At 42.9% G+C, this 23,445-nt stretch overlaps 1 protein-coding gene across 3 annotated transcripts in view; it reads right to left on the bottom strand.

Annotated features, from left to right (window-relative positions):
* Positions 1–23,445, bottom strand: part of CCDC69 (coiled-coil domain containing 69) — a 48,896-nt gene that overhangs the window by 9,782 nt on the left and 15,669 nt on the right. For 2 of the 3 annotated variants that reach the window (XM_053301291.1, XM_053301290.1), the window contains exons 2-5: positions 16,444–16,510; positions 12,956–13,125; positions 4,868–4,955; positions 1,902–1,975 (exon numbers count right to left, since the gene is read on the bottom strand). In XM_053301291.1, the coding sequence (XP_053157266.1) occupies positions 1,902–1,975; positions 4,868–4,955; positions 12,956–13,125; positions 16,444–16,510 (399 nt within the window). The remainder of the gene's footprint in view (positions 1–1,901; positions 1,976–4,867; positions 4,956–12,955; positions 13,126–16,443; positions 16,511–23,445) is intronic. The other variant, XM_053301292.1, reaches the window with a different exon arrangement.

Here is a 23,445-nt window from a genome sequence, read left to right as displayed (position 1 = left end):
CTGGAGGAGTCTGGCATCACACTCAATAACAAATGAAATTTTTCTGATGTTCATGGAGGTTCATGGGCAGGGGTGATTCCCCCATGAGGCAAGGTGAGGCAACTGCCTCAGACCGTGATTGTGCCATAGGGTGTAGAGCACCCCACCCCTTGCTGCACCCACCTGCTTGCTGCCACTGCTTCCCTTCAACTCTGCTGCCATGCCCACTTTTCCTGTCCTGGCCCTGGCACCACCCACCAAGTGCGGGGTTGGCATTGATACCACCAACTTCCCCTTCTCCTTCATAGCACACACTGTTCTTGTCCTGGGGGTGGTACGTACAGCAAGGAGCAAGAAGTGGCATCAGGCCACCTGATTCTGCTTGGTCCTTGATGTGGCATGTGCTATCCCCAGGACAAGGACAAAGTGAGCTCTGAAGATGAGCCTCTGTCCCAGTAGGTGGGGCCAAGGAGGAGAGGGTGGGGCTGTGTCACACGCTTTTACAGGGCTGTGTCAGTACTGGGATCGCCCAGAGGCTGGTGCCAGCAGAGGGTGAGGAGCAAGGCAATTCAATGCAACTCGACTATAGAGCAGCAAGAGGCAACAAGCCACCTCTGTCCATGGGCAGGAAACAAGTCCTACCTTCTAATGACTGGCTACTTTTCAAGTTGCTGAGCAGTCCAATGCAACCTCTGGAGGTCCACAACATGGAAAGTGCTAGTTGATGAATGTCACAGGGCAGAACCATCCCCAACACAAGCCCAAGGCTTAGGTAGTCCCCACTGATTTACTTTCACAGGATATTTGAACAGTCAGTATGAAAATTAGTATTTAATATGGGCCACTAAGTGGCACTATCAAGAAGTCTAGATGTATATAAGTAGAAGTCAGAAGAGAAAGATAAAAGTGTAATTTTCACTTCAGCGCGGTACCAGCAAGAGATAAAGAAGCCAGCCACAGCATCACAAGAGTTATTTGTAATTGCCAAAAATGGTCATTTGACACTACAATCCTATGCATGTTTACTCTGAGGTTCTGCACGTCCCACTGTGTTCCCTTCTAAGTGTGTTTAGGATTGCAGCCTAAAATTAGAATTCCCTAGGAATAGTTAAACAAGCACTAATTCCTGAGATCAATCAGCTCTATTGTTAGTTCTAATACAAGGGCAACATTGCAGCTCCTTTCAGGATTTTTATTAGTAAGCGTTCTAGATGCCATGCTGTGGAGAGATCACATTATAGGCCTAGCGACAAATGGATCTCAAACACAGATATGTTTTTTAGTAGTGGGAACACTCATATTCATATCTCAGATCTCTATAAACACACTAGACAGGGAAACAGAGCTTGTAATATCATATGCTTGACTCATAGGAATGTGTACTTATTAAGGGCATTTCACCATGCTAAGCCTTTGCAGCTTCAGCTGATGAAGGAATTCAGCGGGGTTTTTCAGTGCATGGGATAATGTAGCGAGTTGAGAGGGATGAGACCATTTAACTGGGTCTAAAGCAGGCATGTGAAATGCTGAAGGTGTGGGATTGTTGTGCTTTATGGCATTCCATGGGATTGAGGGGGTGGATGGAGTAAAGCCCCCAAGCATCCTGGATTCAGGAGGCTTGGCTCTGCTTACTGCCACCAGATAGACCTCTTGGCTTCTAGTAGTGAAACATTGCTCACACATATTTAGCAGAAATAAATAATATGGCAGCTGCTGTGATCCGAGAGCCTAAGCTAAACTAAGCAACCCTGAGGAAAAGAGGCTGTTTGTTGCATGCAGGGACCTATGAAATCAAGGAGGCCACACAGTGCAGTACCACAGAGACTTAATTTAGTCAGGATTTGTGCCAGGGTCTCTCTGGACCACACACACACTATGCTGAATCTGAAACTCTGTGCTATCTGAAATATAGACAGTGGCACCTGTAAAGATGACTGAGATCTTTGGTGGGATTCTGTGAGGAACAGCTTCTCTTGTTCATGTGCCTTCTGCAGCTCTACAAGAGAAACACCAAATCAGTAGTCAGAAGTAGTCAATAGGGTTCACAGAATCTTCTCTGATCTAGCTAGGCTTTATCTTTGCACTGCTGGATGCTAACAGAACACAGTGTCTCTCTTGATAGTGCCTTCAAAAGGCAGAGCAGAGCTCAGGATGAAACTACTGCAGGACCAAGCATATAGTGTAATGGAACAGGTCTACCAATGGCTACCCAGAATGCTTCTGAATACCAGCTTCAGGGGAGCAACAGCAAGAAAGAGAGCATGCCTTCATTTCCTACTTGCAGGCTTCTTAAAGGCATATGATGGACCACTATGGGAAACAGGATGCTGGACTAGATAGGCCCAGGAAGACCATTCTTACATACATAATCTTGACATTATGGTCTCTCTCTGTCAGTGGCAGAGACCCTGAGAAGTGAAAAATACATGAGCAGCACATATGGTATGGAGAACCTAACAGCATATGGGCTATCCACTAGGAAACATGATCTGAATGCCCTCTGGTTTATTCAAAGGTACAGTGGAAAATCTACATTGGAGCAAGCCACTCTAACAAGCACACAAGTATCCACAGACATTGCCACTTTCCAGAGAACAGAGTGTGTGTGTGAGCATGTGGGTTCTTATATATGCGCAACATTTTCTAGTGATGCTATCTCCTTTGCAGTGTATCCATTATCAAGATCTTTGTAGTGGTAATAAATTATTGATCCTAATTAAACATAGTGCCTTCCTTATGAAGTGTCTGCTTAAGTCTTTTTTATTTGCTGAGGTTTTAATGATCAGCATTTTTTATTTTATATGATGAGAACTTTTGACCCAAGTTATTTGATTTGCTGTTTTATTATTTTTTACTATTGCTGTGGCTTCCCTCGCCCCCCTCAATCTATTTGGCTTTTAAAATGTACATTTCAAAATGTGTCTTTGTTTTTACTAATATGTATTACATGTCACTTTGAAAGTGTTAAGGTTTAAAAGTGGGCTATTATGAAATAAATAATAAATAGTTGTCTGATAAGTGCGAGCACTCAGCATGGTGCTGTTTTTACCATGACTTCTTGTGCCTCCGTATCTATGTATTCGCTATCTTTTCATCACTTACTTCCTACAACTGCTTTTCATTCCCTTGAAGATGGTTTTTATCATATCTAAAAAACAAAAACATACCTCTTTCTCCTCTCAAAATAAGGTTGCCAGCTCTGACTGAAACTATATCTGAAGTCATACCCCCCGCCCCCATATTTTTCACTATATCAAGCCATTAAAGTTTCTGTAGTTGCTTTCAATAGTCTCTTGGAGACTGATGCTAAATCCTTGTGAACACAGGGCAATCCTAGAGGCAAGGCCGTCCTTAGGGTGGGGCAATTGGGGCGATTGCCCCAAGCCCCGTGCTGGCACAGGCCCCGCTCTGGGTACACTGCAGCCTGCCCTGCTCTCTCTCCCAGTCCCAACAATTTATCTCCCTCCCACCTACCCCACAGCACTACGCAGGCTTGCCTGCTAATGAAAGGCTCCCTGCATGGCACACACACACTGCTACAGCTCTCCACTGCTCCACTCTCCATTGCTCTACCTCTCAGCTGTTCAGCAGGTAGGTGGGGCTTCCAGAGAGGCCTCTTGCTGCCGGCTCCCTCAAGCTCTTCAATGCTGGCTGGGAGGCTGACTGCCGCAGGCAACAAGGAAGGAAGGATGCAGAGTGGCCAGTTCTGGCGGCCCATGCCCACCACAGTGCTGTGCACACCCTCTGCCCTGCCCTGTGCCCAGCCTGTGCCTGCTGACAGAGTCCTCAGACCTAGTAATGGAGGTATAATGTGATTTCCTTTTTGTAGTTATCCCCCCTCTTTGGATATTTATGGAATGGCTTGCCACAGGGCTTTGATATCGAGTTCAATTGTAGGGCAGATTGGGAAGGCTCTGGAGATTTAACTGGAAATGGATTGGGCAACCTTTTGATTTTTAATGTTTTAATTTTTAAAAAATAAAAAAGTCCTTTAAGTTGCTTGTTGCATGGCAGAAACTTACAAAAATGTCTGGAGCTGAAGCCCCTCCTTAGAACATCATTCCACCCCCATATAGAGGAATCTGCCCTTTACCTTAATAAAAAAGGGTAACTCACCCCATTTTTGCCCCACCCTGGAATGACTTGGCATAGAGCTTTGATACTGAGTACAGATGTAGGGCAGGATGGGAGGGCTTACAAATGCACTATATGTCCAAGCTGGTGGACATGTCCAAAAATCTCACTCAGTTACTCACACTACTGACACTGTATGTCATCAATCAGTATGATTCTGTAATCATATGAAATGTTAAGGAGGCCCTGCACATGCCGATTTGCCCCCAGCCCCACTGGGGATGGCCCTGCCTGGAGGGTCAGCTATCCTAACCTATGAGCATGTTGCTACTGCCACTTTGGCACTAGAAGCAGCTTGTGGACCCAAAGAGGGAGGCATAATCTGCAGCATGATGATCAGTGCTGGGAATCCCTGAGGACTTGGCTATGCCCCTAACCAAGCTCTTTCATATCAGCAGGTCTAGAACAAGAGTACTAAGCCCAGCAATGTTGGCAGGAGAAGTAACTGCACCACTGTTACCTGTAGAACTGTTTGCTCTGCTAAGCATTACTGTTGTCTCCCTTTCTTCCCTGTCATAAACCCTGTGCCCTTGAATTTCTACCTGCCAGGGAGCTGTTCATATTGCAGTGCCTCCAGCAAGAAAAGGAAAAAAATGTAGTACACTTGTACCATTATGGGATTCACTTGTACCAGAGCCATTCGATTGTCTTCATGTATACAGGCTTTGGAAGGACAAAGAGGAGGAGATGAAAATATGGTTCTGGGAGGAGTTGCAAGGGCTTTGCTGGAAACCCACATGCTTCGGTCTCTTACCTCTAAGTCTCGCTTCCTGCTCTCTCTTCAGTGAGTCATATTGCTCAGACAGTTGCTGTTTACACTCTAAATCCTTCTCCTTTTCTACCTAAACACAAATTAGGCAAGACTATAAGTAGTGTGAAATATTGTTAACAGAACAAAAATGTATCACCATCCATGTTGTATATCATGCCGCTGAATATCTTATTCCCAGCAGTTCATACTTTTAAGGTTAGAGACATCATTTAGCAGTCACCTCCTAAAGAGGTGGATCTCTCATATTTAGAAGGGGAAGAGCAACTGCTCTGTTCAGTCTAGCATACCATCTCTCCCAGTGCCTATTGCTGGCATTTCCCTTGTGTTTCTTTTTGATTTGCAAGTCCCTTTGGAACAGGGAACCACCTCCTGGAGAGCATTCATTATGCTTTAGGAACGGCTTTGAGAGCTTTTTCTTCATCGTCGTCAAAAATGGTATATAAATACCTCTAAGTTTATGTATTCAACCATATTTTTTGTTCCATGTTCACCCCTGGCCAAATAGGTTTGCAGCTCTACAAACCCTGCTTGACTAGAGACAACAACAGGATGATCCTGTCCATGATGGGCAGCAATGCCCTTCTCAGAAAGCCAGGGTGGTATAGTGTAGCACAGGGGATCCCAACCAGTGGTACTCCAGATGCTGAAGAACTTCCATCATCCCTAGCCATAATAAATTGTAGCTGGGGGTGATGGGAGTTATGCTTCAGAAATATCTGAAGTACCACAGGTTGGGAACCCCTGGTATAGTGGACAAAGCATTTGACTTAGACTGGGCAGACCAGAATTCAAATCTCCACTCAGCCATGAAACTCTCTGGGTGACCACAGGCCAGACACATAGGCCAGACACCTCAATGGGTTGGTCTGATTTTTAAAAAGGAGGGGGGGAAATCAAGAGAAGAAATTATGTGCTGGTCATAATGTAAAAAACCTTGAACTGAACTGAGAAGAAATTATATATGCCATCCCTAGCTCCTTGGAGGAAGAATGAGGAAAAACGTACCCGTTAAAATTAATGCCAGTTTCAATACTGAAAAAATTGACTGATTTTCTTTATGGAAAGCCACACAACAGAGAGAGGGAAGGAAGTGAAACAGGCCATACATATCAGAGATGTGAATATTTGCAGTTGTATGTACACATGCAATTCAAATGTATCCATGTTTATTCAAAAAGTCCACATTTTTAGTGGGGCTTACTCCCAACTAAACATGCTCGGTATTGTAGCCTTACCTGAGTTCTACTATTAATGTCCAACCCTATGAACTTTTAATCAGTGTATCACCAGATTCAGTGGGATTTACTCCCAAATAAGTAGCAGTTGCAACCAGCAATCTTATGTTCACTTACTAGGGAGTAAGTTATATAACATACTCTCTCTCTCTCTCTCTCTCTCTCTCTGTGTGTGTTCATTGTGTTAAAGGTGCAAAGACATGTGCAAAAATATCCTAAACAGGCCCTTAAAAGACTGTTTTGTGGAGAGAGATACAGCGTAATAGTAAGGATATTCAGACTTGCTATCTTCAGAGAAATATTTCCATGTTGGACTTGCTTCCTAAGGGTGCCCCCTCTGCGTTTCTGCTACAGAAACCTTGTGCTTTTAAGATAACTCTGAGGCATGTTCTAGGGTGCCCAGACAATTTATGTAGTGTGCTGGCCAGGCCTATTGGGCCACATGGTTGCCCTACACAAACTGATATTGCACCTTTGAACATACCCGACACTTTCCTGCACCTGCACATTGCTAGGGGGAAATATTTTGGAGAAATGTGGCCAACATTACTGACTTTCCCATGAAGGAACCCCTGAAAAGCATCCATGGAATCCCAAGAGCCATGGGTCAGAGCTTGAAATCTACTGATATTAGGCTCTTCCAGACTTTCCCTTTCACACATTCAATGAAAACCTGGAAAGAGGACCATAAGAGCAGTCCTGATGTATCAGGCCACAATATCCATCTAGTCTAGCATTCTGTTTTCCACAGCGGCCAACCAGATGCCTCTGGGAAGTCCACAAGCTGGACACAAGGGAATAGCCTTCTCCCACTGTTGCTCTCCAGCAACTACTATTTGGAGGCATTGGGAGACAGCAAATGTTAATCATGACTAGTTGCCATTGATAGCCTCCCACTAGCCCTACCCTTGATATAATTACAGCTGTTGACCCTGTCCCCATAACATCCCCTTTCAGGGTATGTAGGGGCCCCTTTCACATATTCAGCCAAATGCATGGACATTGTGGGCATGATCAGCAGACAGACCTGCTCTCCCTATCCACCTGTTCAGTGAATATGTGAAGGGAACAATTGAGAAGGTATAAAGTGTAGGTATTTGGGAAGGAAATTCTAAGTGCAAGTTTTTGTCTCTTTTATAACTGGTATGTTCCATTGTACAATCACTGGTGAAAGTCAGAAGCTGGACTACAGATTCTAACAAGTAGTTCTAAGTAGAACAAATTGAACTACTTTCTGCTTCTGATCCAAGTCACACTAAGGGTTCAGAATGAAATCCATTAGACAGTATTTGATTATCATTCTTGGAAATGGAAGCACTTTGTTCACATGTATTCCCCCCTAATACAAGTTTGAAGAGAAGGTACTCTGTGTGTGGTTTCTATCTGTTTTCAAGATGGGGGACTGTAATGAAAAGAGTCCTCCACTCCATCAGACTACCTTAGGTCTCCTTCTCATTGCATTGTGAATTTTGTTTGTGCCAAACTGTCAACACATGCATAGTAAATGGGTGATACTGTTGAGTGGTGTGATCAGTGGCTGCCATCTTGTTTCAAGATGGCACATCTTGTTTCAAGATGGCACACTGAAATTTAAAAAAAAAAATCAGAATCCCATAGGCTCCCCTCCCATGAGATGTGCATTTGGTTTGTATGGGCACTGTAGATACAAGTGTTATTGAGGGGACACACACATGGGTATGATAGTCTCATATGCCATCTTTCCTTTGGAAAGTAGGCTAAAAATAGTGTCTTGTTTCTTTAAAATGAACTGTGGTGAACTCTGGTATGGAGTTCACCACATTCATGCTGACAAGTTGCCAGAAATCTGCCAGAGCTGAACGTGTACAATTGCATTCAATTTAAGAAAAGCCAATATATATTTAAAGACATATGGACACCTCATTGTATATGTATGTAAATTTTGGTCTATGACCGTAAATAAACATGACTGACTGACTGACTTCTCTGAACTAGTAGCTAAACTAAACTAGGAGTTTAGCTGGGTTTGTCACACTTAGTTCACATGATCTTGTCATCTATTCATGATCTCTTCATCTATTGCCCCTGCTAATTGAACAAAGAGGCACCTTTTTAACATGGTGATGCTCTTTATTTAGCAGGGGGAAGTAACTGGCCCTATCCTCCCCCAGCACAGTTCCTCCAGTGTCTGTAGCTGGTGTCTAGCATACATTTATTTTTAGACTGTGACCCCTTTGGGCACAAGGATCCATCTTATTTATTTATTTCTCTGTGTAAACAGCTTTGGAAACTTTTGTTGAAAAGCGGTATATAAATATTTGTTGTTGTTGTTGTCCACCTGTATTTTTCCCCATGCTTAAATTGTCACATTTATAAAATTAAAAAAACAACAACAGAACACCAGACTTGAAAATAACCCAACACAAAAATATGCAGCAGTATAATGGTGCAGTGGTGAAGCAACCTGCCTAGAGAGCAGGAGGCTGTTGGTTCAAATCTCTGCTGGTGTGTTTCCCAGAATATGGGAAACTCCTATATAGGGCAGCAGCAATGTAGGAAGGTGCTGAAAGGCATCATCTCATACTGCATGGGAGAAGGCAATGGGAAACCACTCCTGTATTTTACAAAGAAAACCACATGGTTCTGTGGTTGCCAGGAGTTTTGACAGTGACTCGATGGCAAAACCAACCAACTGGGGCAATAACCATATATTGGTAAGTAATATATGGTTATTGCCCAGGTATATTGTGTTTTTGTTCCTTTTGAGGGGGTGAGAGAGTGAGTGTCTTCCACGTCCCAAAAGCACACTACATCTACTGCTGTGTGGAACAAATGTAGCCATTCCTCGCATGGCTGCAAGTGGGAACACAATGATCAACTGGCACTACAAGGAGCATGACTAGAAGTGCCCTTTGACTACATGGCATAAAAGTACTATCAGAGAGAGTCTGGTACATAATATATATGCTTCTCTGAGGGAGGGCAGGATGAATCCTTGCCTTAAGGAGACTATTATTAGGCCTTATTTGAAGAAACCTGCACTGGATCCCTCAGAGTTAGCCAATTATAGACCAATTATTTTCCATGGTTGGGCAAAGTGATTGAGCAGGTGGTGGCCTCTCAGTTTCAGGCAGTCTTGGAGGAAACTGATTATCTAGACCAGTGGTTCCCAAACTGGGAGCCTCCAGATGTAGCTGAACTACAGCTCCCATCATCCTCAGCCACAATAAATTGTAGCTGGAGCCGATGGGAGTTGTAGTTCAGCAACTTCAGGAGACTCCCAGTTTGGGAACCACTGATCTAGACCCATTGAAAACTGGCTTTCAGGCAGGCTACTGGGTGGAGACTGCCTTGATTGGCCTGGTGGATGATCTCCAATTGGGTATTGACAGAGGGGGTGTGACTGCTGATCCTTTTGGATCTCTTGGCAACTTTTGATACCATCAACCATGGTATCCTTCTGGGTTGCCAGAGTGGGGGTGGGATTGGGTGGCACTGTTTTACAGTGGTTCCATTCCTACCCCTCTGGCAGTTTCCAGGTGGTGTTGCTTGGAGACTCTTACTCTACGAGGCGAGTTAATGTCTGGAGTTTCACAAGACTCCACACTGTCTCCAATGCTTTTTAACATCTGCATGAAACCACTGGGAGAGATCATCAGGAGATTTGGTTCAGAGTGTTATCAATATGCCAAAGACACCCAAATCTATGTCTCCATATCAACTTCATCAGGTAATGTCATTACTTCCCTAAATGACTGCCTGGAGGCGGTGTTGGCCTGCTTGAGGGATAACAAACTGAAATTGAATCCAAGACAATCAGAGGTTCTGACTGTGCAGGGTCAGAACTCAAGAGATGGTTTAGATCTGCCTGTTCTGGATGGGGTGACCCTCCCGCAGAAAGAACGAGTACAAAGCTTGGGAGTGCTCCTGGATCCAAAACTCTCTCTGGTCTCTCGTGCGCTTTTTATCAGCTTAAGCCAATACATCAGCTACACCCATTTCTGGAGGTTAATGACCTTAAAACAGTGGTGCATATGCTGGTAACCTCCAGGCTTGACTGTTGCAATGCACTCTATGTTGGGCTGCCTTTATACGTAGTCTAGAAACTACAGCTGATGCAGAACATGGCAGCCAGACTGGTCTCTAGGATAATTCGAAGAGACCATATAACACTGATTGTTAAAACATTGCATTGGCTTCCAATATATTTCCAAGTGAAATACAAAGTGCTGGATATTACCAATAAAGCCCTTGATGGCTTGGGTCCAGTGTATTTAAAAGAGCACCTCCTTAGTCATGAACCCTCACCTATTAAGAGCACCTAGGGAGGTCCGGTTATGGCTACCACCGGCTCATTTGGTGACTACCTGGGGCTGGGCCTTCTCTGTGGCTGTCCCAGGGCTCTGGAATACAACCCCTATCAAAATCAGATCTTCTCCATCTCTGGCTGCTTTTAAAAAGACCCTTAAGATGCACCTGTTTCCTCAGGCTTCTAAATAACTTAAAGTGTCCTGTTTTATATCATAACATTGTTTTATATTTGTATTTTAACTTATGTACACTGCCTAGGGATGCACATGTAAGGCAGTATATAAAATATGATAAACCAACGAATCTAAAAAATGCTTTCAGACCAAATCCATGCATGTTCACTTGGAAGCAAGTCCCACTCAACTCAGTGTGACTTACTCCTAAGTTAAGCATGCCTAGGATGGTAGGCCTCTATGGTCAATCAATCAGTAGAATTCTATGGTTGTAATCCTAGGCACACTTACATGGGAATAAACCCCACTGAACACAGTGAGACTTGCTTTCAGAGTAAACATGCCTAAAACTGGGATACAATATAGTTCACAATTTACAGTTTGACTTCAGATTTTTTTAAAAACCAAAATGAGAAAATACACGAATAGTGTTATCAATTAGTAAAGGCACATATACGTTTAAATGTCTATATTTTCCCCACAACAAACAGGGAAGTGGGAGCCCAATCCTTTCCTAATAGTTACTTCTTTGATCATTGCTGAAAACTCCTACCATTTAAACAAAAATGCATCATGGTTTACTGATGGCCTGAAACATGTATTTTGTCATTTAAATGCAAATGTTTTTTGTAACTCTGTTAAAAAATAAAAGTGCAAGCCAGCACTTACAGCACAGCCCCTTGCAGATTTACTCAGAAATAAGTCCCATTGTGTTCAATGGATTTCATGCGCAAGTGAGTATGTTTACGACTGTTACCTTCAATGAAAACTATCATTTTCAGCGGACAGGCTGGATTTTTAGACACAGTAAATTCTTGGTTTTGCCAAGCAGAAAATTCAAAGTACCAGATTCAACATAAACCTTTCAAAAATATGATACTGTGTACCCTGCCAGAACTCTATCTCCACCCAGAAAACTTTTCAGTTATTAACTATTAAGATATGCTACAAGTAGTCACATGACCTGCATGCAGGTGGGCAGTGAGGAAGGCAGTTCCAACTTACCTTCCCCCCCAGATGACGGTATGGCTTCTCGTCGGGGACACTGCTACACACTCAGACAATCCACACTGTATGGAGCAGTGGGGATCTCCGGAGGCCAGGACACTGTGTCTTAGCCTTCAGGTATCTCACCATGAACTGTGCAATGAGCGCAGTGCATTGGGGAAATAACCTCATGAGATGGGCACTCTAGGTGCTTGTCTCTGTGTGTGCTTGAGCTAGAAGCAGCCCAAAATTGTTCATGATCCAGGCAACTGGGCACATCCATGCCCTTAACCTTGACTAGAGGCTGGGCTTAGAAGCGGAGTTTGGCTAGGTGGGAGCACTCCACAGGAGCAGACTAGCCCAGACTAGGCTGCCCTAGCCTGGACTAGGCTGCTTGTGAGAACAGCCTTGCTGTTTCTAGCAACTGAGAAGGCATTTAAGCACATCTGATTGCCATATGAAAACAAAGCCCCATAATGTTAAATCCTCCTCCTAAAAAATAATGCTCTTCCAAATACATGCATTGAAACATATCAAAATTCTGAACATTCTGGCAAGACTGCAAGATCTGCTTCCAGTTACTGTTGACCTTTATTATCGCTATGATATATTGGCCATGAATTCCACCAGAGCAGCTGACTTGATGAAATGCTAGAGAAGAGTGATATAACAACATGGGTGATTATCACCCATTCTATTTTACTCACCCAAGTTTCTAACTCTGGGACAAATGGCCATAATGACATGGCAGTAGGGATGTGCACAAACTGGTTCATGCACAACCAGTTCGTGCACAAGTAGGTGTGCACAAACTGGTGTGTGTGTGTGTGTGTGTGTGTGTGTGTGTGTGTGTGACCTGAGGACAAATGTGTTCTTTCTAGGGAGGATCCACCCATTGACCCCAGGTACCAGCACTAGTTTGCATTAATGGCACATAAAGCAAAAAATAGCACAGTCATGACACTGACCAGTCCGGATGGAAAAGAGCAGGGGTGGTGGTGGCGGAAATGACAGCAAATTGGTGCTGATCCAGGACATGGCATTCTCCATGGTGGCTGCCCTTGCCCAAAACAGTGGAGCTTCCTGCCCTATCTGGTTTGGATGGGCCCTATGCTCTTGATACACTTGTATTCAATCAAGGCATTTGCCCTGCGTTGATGGGTCAGGTTTTCACGATTCTGCTGCTATGCTTTCCATTTTGATTGTGGTTTTCCTGCATGCTGTTTTAATGTTTAGTATTGTTTCTATTCTTTCAGTTGTATGCCACTTTGACTGTATTGTGGGAAAATGGCCTATACTTTCCATAAACAAACACAAATAGCTGAGAACCAACCAGACATAGCAAGGGCAGAGATAAGAATTGTACTGATCAATGTAGATCCAACCTGGATTTTAATTTCTTGGCTAAGTGTCTTGGTCTCTGCTTGGTGAGCTTCTTTCAGATATTCTTTCTCCTCCTGGTGTTGCTGCAGGAGCCTGGTGACCTCCTTTCTCTGCTTCTCCAGCCACTCTGCCTTCTCTTTCTCCACGTCCTCATGCACATGGGCTGCATTGGCTATACATTGTTCAAGGAGAGGGAGGGAAAGAAGGAGGTCATTGTTTTAAAATGGACGGCTTTTCTTAGGACTGGTTCATTCTTTTCTGCCAGACCACATTGACTTGCATCTCAAGTTTGTCAAGCTCATTGTCAATTTAAATTTTAGGAGGACACGCTTTACAAATGCAGCTCAACTATTTGAATTCTAAAGAGGGCTCTTGAGTATCTACCAGAGATAGCTAGATATGGCTTTTTCATGATGAAGGCATGCAATGTTTGGGGACTTATTATTATTATTATTAATTTGATTTCTATACCGCCCTTCCAAAAATGGCTCAGGGCAGTTTACACAGAGAAATAACAAACAAATAAGATGGCTCCCTGTCCCCAAAGGGCTCATGTTCTAAAAAGAAACATAAGATAGACACCAGCAACAGACACTGGAAGTACTGTGCTGGGGGTGGATAGGGCCATTTACTCTCCCCCTGCTAAATAAAGAGAATCACCACAGTAAAAGGTGCAGCCCAGTTAGCAGGGGTTTTAGAGAAGAGCTGGTGTTAAAGTCAAACAGGTAGTTCCCAAAATCTCAGTTTAAGAGTAATCCTAGACAAGCCATTGTCTGTCTGCCCCTACCTTCATCAATAATTGGAGGATAATCATATCCGCCTGCTTTAGAGATACGTATGGATTAATGAGGCAATGTGTGTGCAGTACTTAGAAAAATCATCATATCAATATGTAGGGCATTGCTGATGGATCTTTCATCCAAATAATCTAAGTGCTAAATTTGGAGCCTTTGTCAGCCTTATTGTTGGCCCAGGCTTCACAAGGAGAGGAGGTCAGCTGATCCCAGCTGATGTGCAACTCAAATGGATGAGTCTACAGCAGCAGTAGTATTTATAACTATTGAAGGAGGGAGCAGAGCTGCACCTTTAATGGTTACAGAGGAAATTATTTCACCAAGTGTCAATTGTCTTACACCCCTTACTAGATGGCACCCTCACCTCAAACACATTGCTGATTTCCCCTCATTACCGAGCTGCTCTTTTTCGTTGAATAGAGGCATTGCTTAGTTAGAGGAAATTCTTTGGTCAAGTGAGCTGGCCCAGCTGTGAAAGCCTTCCACCACAGCCAGCTTTTCACCTTACTCAACAAATACAAAATTACCTCAAAAATTCTACCTGCCTATGTTAAGCAATATCACGATTGGGTAATAGCATAATGAATGCAGACTTATATTTTTCCATAGGGATTTTAAATCTAGTTAATATTTAAATTTTAATATATTTTATATATATTTTTAAATCCCTTTGAAAAAATATTAAAAAGCAATTAATTTAAGTTTCACATGAAATAAAATTATGCAGATGTGGCTACCATTGCCAAAGCTTTGGTTTTTTAGGGAGAGATGCATTTGTCCTGTCTGCTGTCTGGTACCTTTCACAGACACTCGTATATATTCTCAGTTTCATGTGTGTAGGGGAACCTGTGTTATTCACTAAGTTGTGCTCCGGCCAGCTACATATCTACAGAAGGTTCAGGCCCCTGCAGAAATCACACAGGCCCAGCCACTTATTTACACAGGCTTCTGCAATCCAACTGAAACTGTTCCTCCAGGTTTTTTTCCCCCCACATCCTGTGGTCTGCAGGGCTTGCCTCTTAAAGAGACAGTACACAGGACCAGCAGAATTTATTTATTTAAATTAATTATTATTGCATTTCTGTACCACCCCATCCAACAGCACTAGGTGGTTTACAAATGCACTCACATGGACAAATATAACATATGATGGTTGATTTATTATGATTGATTTGATTTGATTTGATTTGATTTGCATACCGCCCTTCCAAAAAGGCTCAGGGTGGTTTACAATTAAAAACAAACCACTAAAATAATAAAGAGCTAAAACAAAAATTAAAAACAATATAACAACAATTAACAATTTAAAAACATTTTAAAACAAGAATTGAACAATTGCAGTAATTAAAAACCCCGAAACCAGGTTAAAATATTAAAACCAATTTTAAAACCCTGGAAAGCCAGGCCAAACAAATACATTTTAAGGGCTCTCCTGAAGGCTAATAGAGAATTCAAATTGCAGATTTCCGCAGGGAGCGCATTCCACAGCCCTGGAGCAGCTATCGAGAAGGCCCGCCTCTGTCTCGCCACCAGACAAGCTGGTGGTACCTAGAGACGAACCTCCTCAGATGACCTTAATGTGCGGTGGGGATCTCACAGAAGAAGGCCTGAGGTAACTTGGGCCTAAGCCATTCAGGGCTCTAAAGGTAATAACCAGCACTTTGTATTTTGCCCAGAAACATATCAGCAGTCAGTGCAATTGTTTCAAAATAGGCGTAATATGGTCTCTCCAGGTTACCCCAGAGACCAATCTGGCTGCCGCATTCTGAACTAATTGAAGTTTCCGAACTACGTACAAAGGCAGCCCCACGTAGAGCGCATTGCAGTAGTCAAGCCGGGAGGTTACCAGCTGGTGCACTAATGTTTTGAGCTCATCCTCCTCAAGGAATGGATGCAGCTGTCGAATCAGCCTAAGCTGATAGAAAGCATTCCTGGCCATGGCCTCCACCTGAGAAACCAGGGTGAGGCCTGGGTCCAGGAGTACTCCCAAGCTGCGCACCTGCTCCTTCTGGGGGAGTGTAACCCCATCCAGCACAGGAAGGTCCAACTCACCCCTCAGATTCTGAGCCCCCACAATGAGCACCTCCGTCTTGCTTGATTCTAATGTGCAGCTGGACACTTTTGGTGCAGTGCAAAAAATACTGGGCAATTTGGCCTCTGGAGTTGAACAAGGAAGTTATTTCTTTAAAAGAAATAGAGGGGAAAAGAAAAGCTAAAAAGAAACAGATAGATGAATACTGTTTCGTTTATGCTAGTTTCCCCGTTTTTTGCATTTTCCCTATTTCCCCCATTTTATGCTAATTTTCCTACATTTTTCTTGCTTCCACTCTGTTTGTCATTTCCCCCTTCCTTCTTTCCCTCTCTCCCTCTCCCTTTTTCTATTTATTCTCGTTTCCCCTTCCATCTTTCTTCTTTTCCTTCTGTCATAAAATTTTGAAGTAAGGGGATGCTCATGATGGAGGTAGACTTAGAATAAACCTTGTCAATCAAGCATTCACAGATGTAGCCGCTGTGTTTGCAGGAACTGCTCTTGGGCATACACATGCCCACACATTACTTTCGATGATATGAAGGCACACTCAGGAATGGTTGGGACTGTGCCTACATATACTCCCCTATCCCCTTTTAGCAGAACAGCTTTTAGGGCTTTTAAAGTGGAGGCACTTCAAGGCAATTTATGTTCATTTGTTTCTTACCATTTTCTATCTTCAAAGCTGTCAGTTCGCAGGAAGCTGGTCCCCCTTCATGCTTCACTTTCAGCTTCTGTAGAAGAGACAGCAGCACAACTCGTTTTTCAAAAGAAAGCTGAACTATGTTGGTTTTGGTTAAGGCAGCTTTAACCTGAATTGGAACTAGAAAACACCAGTGTCACTTCTGGCTAGTAAGATTTAGGACATTTCTACCTGTGTCCCTGCAGCACTAGTTGTTCAGCAGTCCTTCCATGAAATCCCGATAAAATCTCAGCTGCCAGGAGGGCTGTCTCCACGGCTGTCCCATCCAAAGGACTCTGCAAGTTGCCAGGAGTTCTGCCCGCTATACCATCACTCAGGAGACTTCAGAAGCTGCTGGGCTGGATCATCAACCCAGGGGATCTCAAACCTGAGTCCCCAGATATTGTTCGTTTCATCATTCCCAGCCACAATGGTCTGCAGCCACAACATCTAGGTACCCAAATTTGAGGACCCCTGCACAAACTCCTCACGGATCAGTCTATCCAACCAAAAACACAGCTGGCCACAAATAAAGAGCAGGGTTGTCACCATTTTTTTGGCTAACAAAGGAAATAGCCATATCTATGTAAGTGAGCCAAACCATTCTGATTGATGAGATTGATGAGCATTAGGTGGCCTGTTTTGGTTGCAGAGAAATTCCTTCCTAACCCTCCCTTGATTAGAGGTATGCTTGGAGCTGCTGCTGCTACTGCTGCTACAGATATTTATATACCGCTCTTCAACAAAAATTCTCAAAGTGGTTTACATAGAAAAATAAATAATACATAAATAAGATGTATTTATATCCCCAGAAGCATCACTTACTTCTTGGTACAGCAGCCAAGGAGTAAAACATGATGTTCAGTGTCATCGCATACGGCGTCATATAACCAGCCCATATCAGCATCCCAGTAGCTGGTATATACAAGTGAACCTCTCAGGTTGGAGAGTGCCATTGATATAATAAGCAGCATTTATATAGCATTTTGTGCATTCAAGGCATTCAAAATACATTAAATCCTTAAAACGACGTTATAAGCTAGGTCAGTAATATAATATATTGCAGGCAGGAGATTGGGACTGAATCACCTATACCACTTAGTAAGTCTGTTATGATGGAGAGAGGTTAGAACCAGGGAGTTTCTGGTTTACTATATTTTAAGGTGCACCAGGCATTATCTCAGCATTATCTGTGTCCCAACTATACATTTGCAAAGATAATGGGATGCAGGGGAGGACAGACAAGAGTCATATCTATTAGGGATGTGCATCATATCGGAACAGTATTCAGATCCAATACAGCTCCTATCAGCAACATTTTGCATTGTATGATTGCCAATGCAAAATTGCTAATAGTGGCACTGTCCAGTACAATGTTTTCTTTATGCTACTCGGCTGTATAAAACTCAATTCAATGATTGGATGTCTGTTTACATGCTTTTTTATGTTGATGATGCTACAGAACTTAAGTATTGTTATTGGTGATGGGAAAATGCTGAAGGTGGGAAAATATATGGAAAATGCTGAGGGTAGATAGAGAGCAATTATGTGATTGGCATCTCTGTTTCTATGCTATGCTAGGCTTGCAACTGCTCTAAGCATGGTGCAGTTGGTTCATCTCCCTTTCAATCACAATGCTTTGGGGGAGGGACATAGATTTGCATATTTATTTATTTATTTATTTCTACATTGCGCAATATAACCAATCTGGGCGATCTACAAACTAAAAACAAAATATTATAAATAGTATATATTATATATATAATAAATAATTCACAAATCAAATGTAAAACCATATTGTGAACAATTAAAACAATGTAAAACCATTTAAAAACCCTGGAAGGCCAGACCGAACAAATAAATCTTAAGGGCTCTCTTAAAGGCTGATAATGTATTTAAACCATGAATTTCTGTGGGGAGTGCGTTCCACAACCTAGGAGCAGCTACAGAGAAAGCCCAGTCCCGAGTCACCACCAGACACAGACCAATCCAGATGACCTCAGTCAACATGTAGTGGGGATCATACAGAAGAAGGCTGTATTATATTACAAAGTGTCCAAAACAAGATATTACAAGATGTCCGAAACCAAACCACTCTTCTGTGAGCAACTCTTTAGAGAAGCATTGGAAAGGTACTGCTTGCTAGGCTGCAATTGGATATTGTTGACCTCATCTGAATGTATATATTCAAAGCAAAAGTGTGTGGCGGGGGTGGGGAGAAATGGGGGTGATATCAAGACCTAAGAAGGGTCCACCATCAATTCTAAGTTTAATCCGATTCTGACTTGCTTATATTTCACTGATTTCCCATTATATCCTTTAGAATGGAGCATCAAGCTAAGAATGATGCATTGAACTACTCTACTACTACTACTACTAATAATAATAATAATATACTGCTTTTCAACAAAAGTTTCCAAAGTGTTTTACACTGAAAAATAACATTTTCATTTTACTGAACAATTTAATATGGGCTGGTACAGTTTTGGGATGCACTATTTATTTGATCATCACTTGCATCAGATCAGAATCATATCAGATCCAATAGCCTATGAATAAGATACTAGGGCTATGCACAGATGAGGTTATACCCACAGGACCGGGAACCCTGCTTTCCCCCCATGCTCTCTGATCGTGCAGAGGCTCCATGCCAAAGGATCAATGTGAAGCTCAGGGATGGGGCACACTGCCACAGCCCCGTCTTCCCCACAGAGATTCAGCAGCACCCTCTGCTTGGTCCCTTGAACAGGGAAGATGCAAGTATGGCTCTGGGCCATCCCCTTTCCTGCTCCCAACTCACATAATAGAGTTTAAAAATATTCCCACACATCTCAAAACACATAGATCATAACACCCACCCACTCCCTGAAGTGGGTTGGAAGACTGATTAACTTTCCCTCTGCGTGCACCTAGCCGTCTCCTTTGTGTCTTTGCAGCTGGGGTTGACTCCATCCTTTACCTTAGCAGAGCTAAGTGAATCAGGCTCCAAACTCCCTCAAGGGAAGAAACAGCTGGAAAATATGAAGGAAGCTTAAAGAACTGACAAACAAGGAGTATGTTTGGCATCCAACTGCTCAGTGCTGGGGTGCAGCACACAGTTTCCAGCAGCCTTGCCATGCACCTCCCCTTAACCTGAGCTTCACACCACACATGACCATGCTGCTAGAGCAGCTGGATGGTTAATCACACACAACACACAATCAGACAACTGGATGAAGCTTAGCTTGTTACTCCCACAAATCTGCTGCTCTGATGATGCTTTTTATAGCCGGTTCCAGAGCCTAGAAATAGTCTGTTCCAGGGCACAGATTGTGTGCAGGAATGAGACGTTTAAAAAAGGCAATAAATCATAGGCAATTACAAGGATAAAGCCCAGTCCTAATAACTCCTCCAAATATCTGGCACTAGCAGAACCTGCACAGGCTGCAGTTCAACAGTTACATCATCACTTAAGGAATGCTTTGTTAGAGTGTCAACTGTTGCTACCAGCCCCACTTGGGCTTAGGTCTTTTTGTCAGAGTTTCCATCCCAGCTTCATTTTCAAATGGAGGTTTATATGAAAATTGGATTTAGGACCTTGCTTGGTAATATAGATTTGGCCAGTCTCCTTTAGCCCCCAGGCAGGCTCATTGATTTGCATTAACGACGAGAGAGGGAAAACTATTTTTATTCATTGCTCAGTTACCAAGAAGGAATGGGCCTCTTCCCCTTTCCCCAAGCACCATCAAACACTCCATCATTTTGTACCCCTCTGACACCTCTGGGCCTATCCAGTTACTTGCTTACATGATCAACCCATGCAAACACAGGTTTGTTGGTGGGCTTGCTGGGGGAAGACACATGTCTGCATGAAGCCATGGATTGTGTGAAGCTGCCTGGACTTCCATGTGGATGCTATGTAAGGGGTGATTGCAGTTTCTTCATTTGTATCAGTTTCCATTCATTCCAAACGCAAATGTACATGCCTAGTTACCACTGTTTCTGAAAATATGCTCACGAATAGATACTACTGATATTTCACAGGTGAACAAACTTTAGTACATTGTTGGCAGCAAACACAGTGGCCTATTTCACACAATCATTGGAATCTAGGTTTAATGTGGGTTATCAGCACTTAAGTGATTGTGTGAACCCATGCTAAGGTTGGAATCTTGAGCCATTAATCACCTTGGCATCGGTTCACACAGTCATTTCAATATTGGTAATCCACATTAAGCCTAGATTCAAATGATTGTGTGAACAAACCTAGTACTAATAATGAAGAAACTGCTTTGTAAACTTTTTGTTGAAAAGTGGTATATAAATAATCGCAGAAGTAGTAGTAGTAGTAGCAGGAGGAGGAGGAGGAGGAGGAGGAGGAGAAAGAGAAATGGTGGTTTAAGGCTGCAACCCTCCTAACACTTGCTGAGGAATAAATACCATTGAACTCAATGGGGCTTAGTTTTGAGAAGTATGCTTAAGATTGCTATGCATGTCATTCTGTGGTTCAACTTTTGATTGAGATCCAGCTGGTTTCTGGTGAAGATTCTCTTGCTTATCTTGAGGCTTGTTTACATAATCAGGGATTCAGAGATTCTTGGGTTTTTATGTTTTTTTAAAGGTTATTTTAGGCTGTTGCCTGGAGGAACAAAGACAAGCACCCTTGTTTATACACATTTTCAGAGAAGGTCCAGCCCCTTGTTGACTTTGTGTCATGTTAAGGTCATGGTTTATCCCTAGAGACTTCTACACTCTATTTACCTTTGCGTACCCAAGTCAACTATCCTGCTATTGTTCTCATTACTCTTTACTCTAGAGTGAAGATAAAGTAGAATAGAGCATTTCCGGTGTTTGAATTGTTTTGAACTGTCGCCCACATTTTTTATTTATTTTATTTCTTAACAGATTTAATATACCGCCCAATCCACAGACTCAGGGCGATGTACAAGGCAAGAACAGCATCCAAAATTTAAAAAAAAGAGAGAGAGAGAGAGAGAGAGATTTAAAGGGCATGAGGAGTGGACACCAATGTGTCTAATGGGTAGAGTGCTGGACCAAGATCAGAGATACCCAGGTTCAAATTGCTCCTCAGCTTTGAAACCTGTTAAGGGATCTTGGACCAATCACTAACCTACCTCACTAGATTGACATGTATTTATTATTCATTCAATTTCTATACCTTTCAAAAATGGCTCAGGGTGGTTAACAAAGAGAAATAATAAATAAATAAGATGGCTCCCTGTCCCCAAAGGGCTCACAATCTAAAAAGAAACACAAGATAGACACCAGCAACAGCCACTGGAGGCACTGTGCTGGGGGTAGGCAGGGCCAAATAAAATGGAGGGAGGATATCCAACACCTTGAGCTCCTTGGAAGGAGGATGGGATTAAAATGCTGTTAACAAGGACTGTGCCAATTGCTACATTAATCCACATTAGTCAAAATGGCACATTGAAGGATGTAAGGAAACAGCACAAATATAGCACTGGTCAGACTATTGTTTCCCAAATCTCACTGTGGAAATAGGAATATAGTCAGACCATTAGTCCATCTAGCTCAGTATGGCCTACACTGACTGGCAGGTGGCTCTCCAAGGTTTCAGGCAGGAGTCATTCCCAGCCCTACCTGGAGATGTCAGGGATTGAACCTGGGACCTTCTGTGTGGAAAGCAGATGCTCTACCACCTGAGCTACAGCCTCATCCCCTAAGGGAAGCATCTTACAGCAGACAGTGGCCACATGCAGTCGCCTACCCAAATGCAAACCAAATCAAACTCTGCTTAGCAAAGAGGATAATTCATGCTCGCTACTGCAAGATCAGCTCTCCACCCACTCTTTCTTCCCCCCTCCCATCCATGGATGATAAGCTTCCTTTATCAAAGGAAATAGTTTCAGTTTCTCAGATTTAACCTATTCATGGAAGGGGCTATTATGGCTCCCCAAGAGGTGGTGTGGGAGAGGGCCCACAGTAAGGTGGCTTCTTCTGCTTCCTTCCTTCATGTACTTGAAGGCCTGTGGGATACCTCCTCCTGCATGAATATGCCTGGCCCATAAAAACTGGAGGCAAAGGCTTGTATCAGTGTGCTACCCCTTTGAGAGAAGGCTTTCTCTGTGGTGGTTCCCACTCTATGGAATTTGCTCCTCGGGGAGATTCAGCTGGCCCCCTCTCTGTTTCACCGGCTCGCGAGTACTTGCTTATTCTGACAGGCTCTCATATCTTTTGGGAGCTTCTTTGTTTTCAACATTTTGTGCTCAGTTTTAACAATTTTAACTTTTGAATCATATTTGTAGTTTTTAATCATTTTAAAACGTGTTGTTAGCCACCTTGAATCCATGATGGAGAGAGGCAAGGTACATTTTATTAATAATAAATAAAATAAATCAGCTGCCAAGGCATTCATGTTTGCCCCTGCTTTGAGCTAGCAGTACCTTTAAAACACATTCTAGGTGCTGGGATTCTCATGCATATTCCTGAAATTATTCGAAAATAGCTCTCAGCAAAATGGACTAGAGCTTTTTATTCCTCAGTGCTATCTCGCTAAAGAGAGAATGTTAACACAAACTGCTTTCAGGAAGCTACAGGATAGGAAAGGACTGAACACACAATGATATGGGCATAAGTGGTGCCCAGCAAGACAAAGCAAAATGTTTTGAGTACTCTGTGTTCTGTACCCAATCACACTGCCCTACATTTCGAGCCCTAACTACTATTAGAGTCTGTCTCTCTCTGCCAGGTTTTCTTTTCGCAGAACATTGCGCATGTGGTGGAGGCTGAAAGATGTTTCAAGATATACACTTGTATCGTGTCTGCTTATAATCAAAAGGTAGCCTCTAAGTTTAGAGAGCAGTAAAAGGACATGGGGCTTTGTTTTTGTGTATAGAAGCAATGTGAAGAAGTTTGTTTCAGGAATGTTTAACAGGTCAGGAAAAGTACAAGCAGTTTACGGGAGCGTTAAGACCATTCCACACATTGTGCGGCAACAAACTCAGGCTTAGCGTCCAGTGTAGA

This window comes from Hemicordylus capensis, chromosome 2, assembly GCF_027244095.1.
Source record: "Hemicordylus capensis ecotype Gifberg chromosome 2, rHemCap1.1.pri, whole genome shotgun sequence".
In the NCBI taxonomy this organism is placed as follows: Eukaryota; Metazoa; Chordata; class Lepidosauria; order Squamata; family Cordylidae; genus Hemicordylus; species Hemicordylus capensis.
Note: the sequence above shows the minus strand (reverse complement) of the source record. Positions and strands in the feature narration are given on the sequence as shown.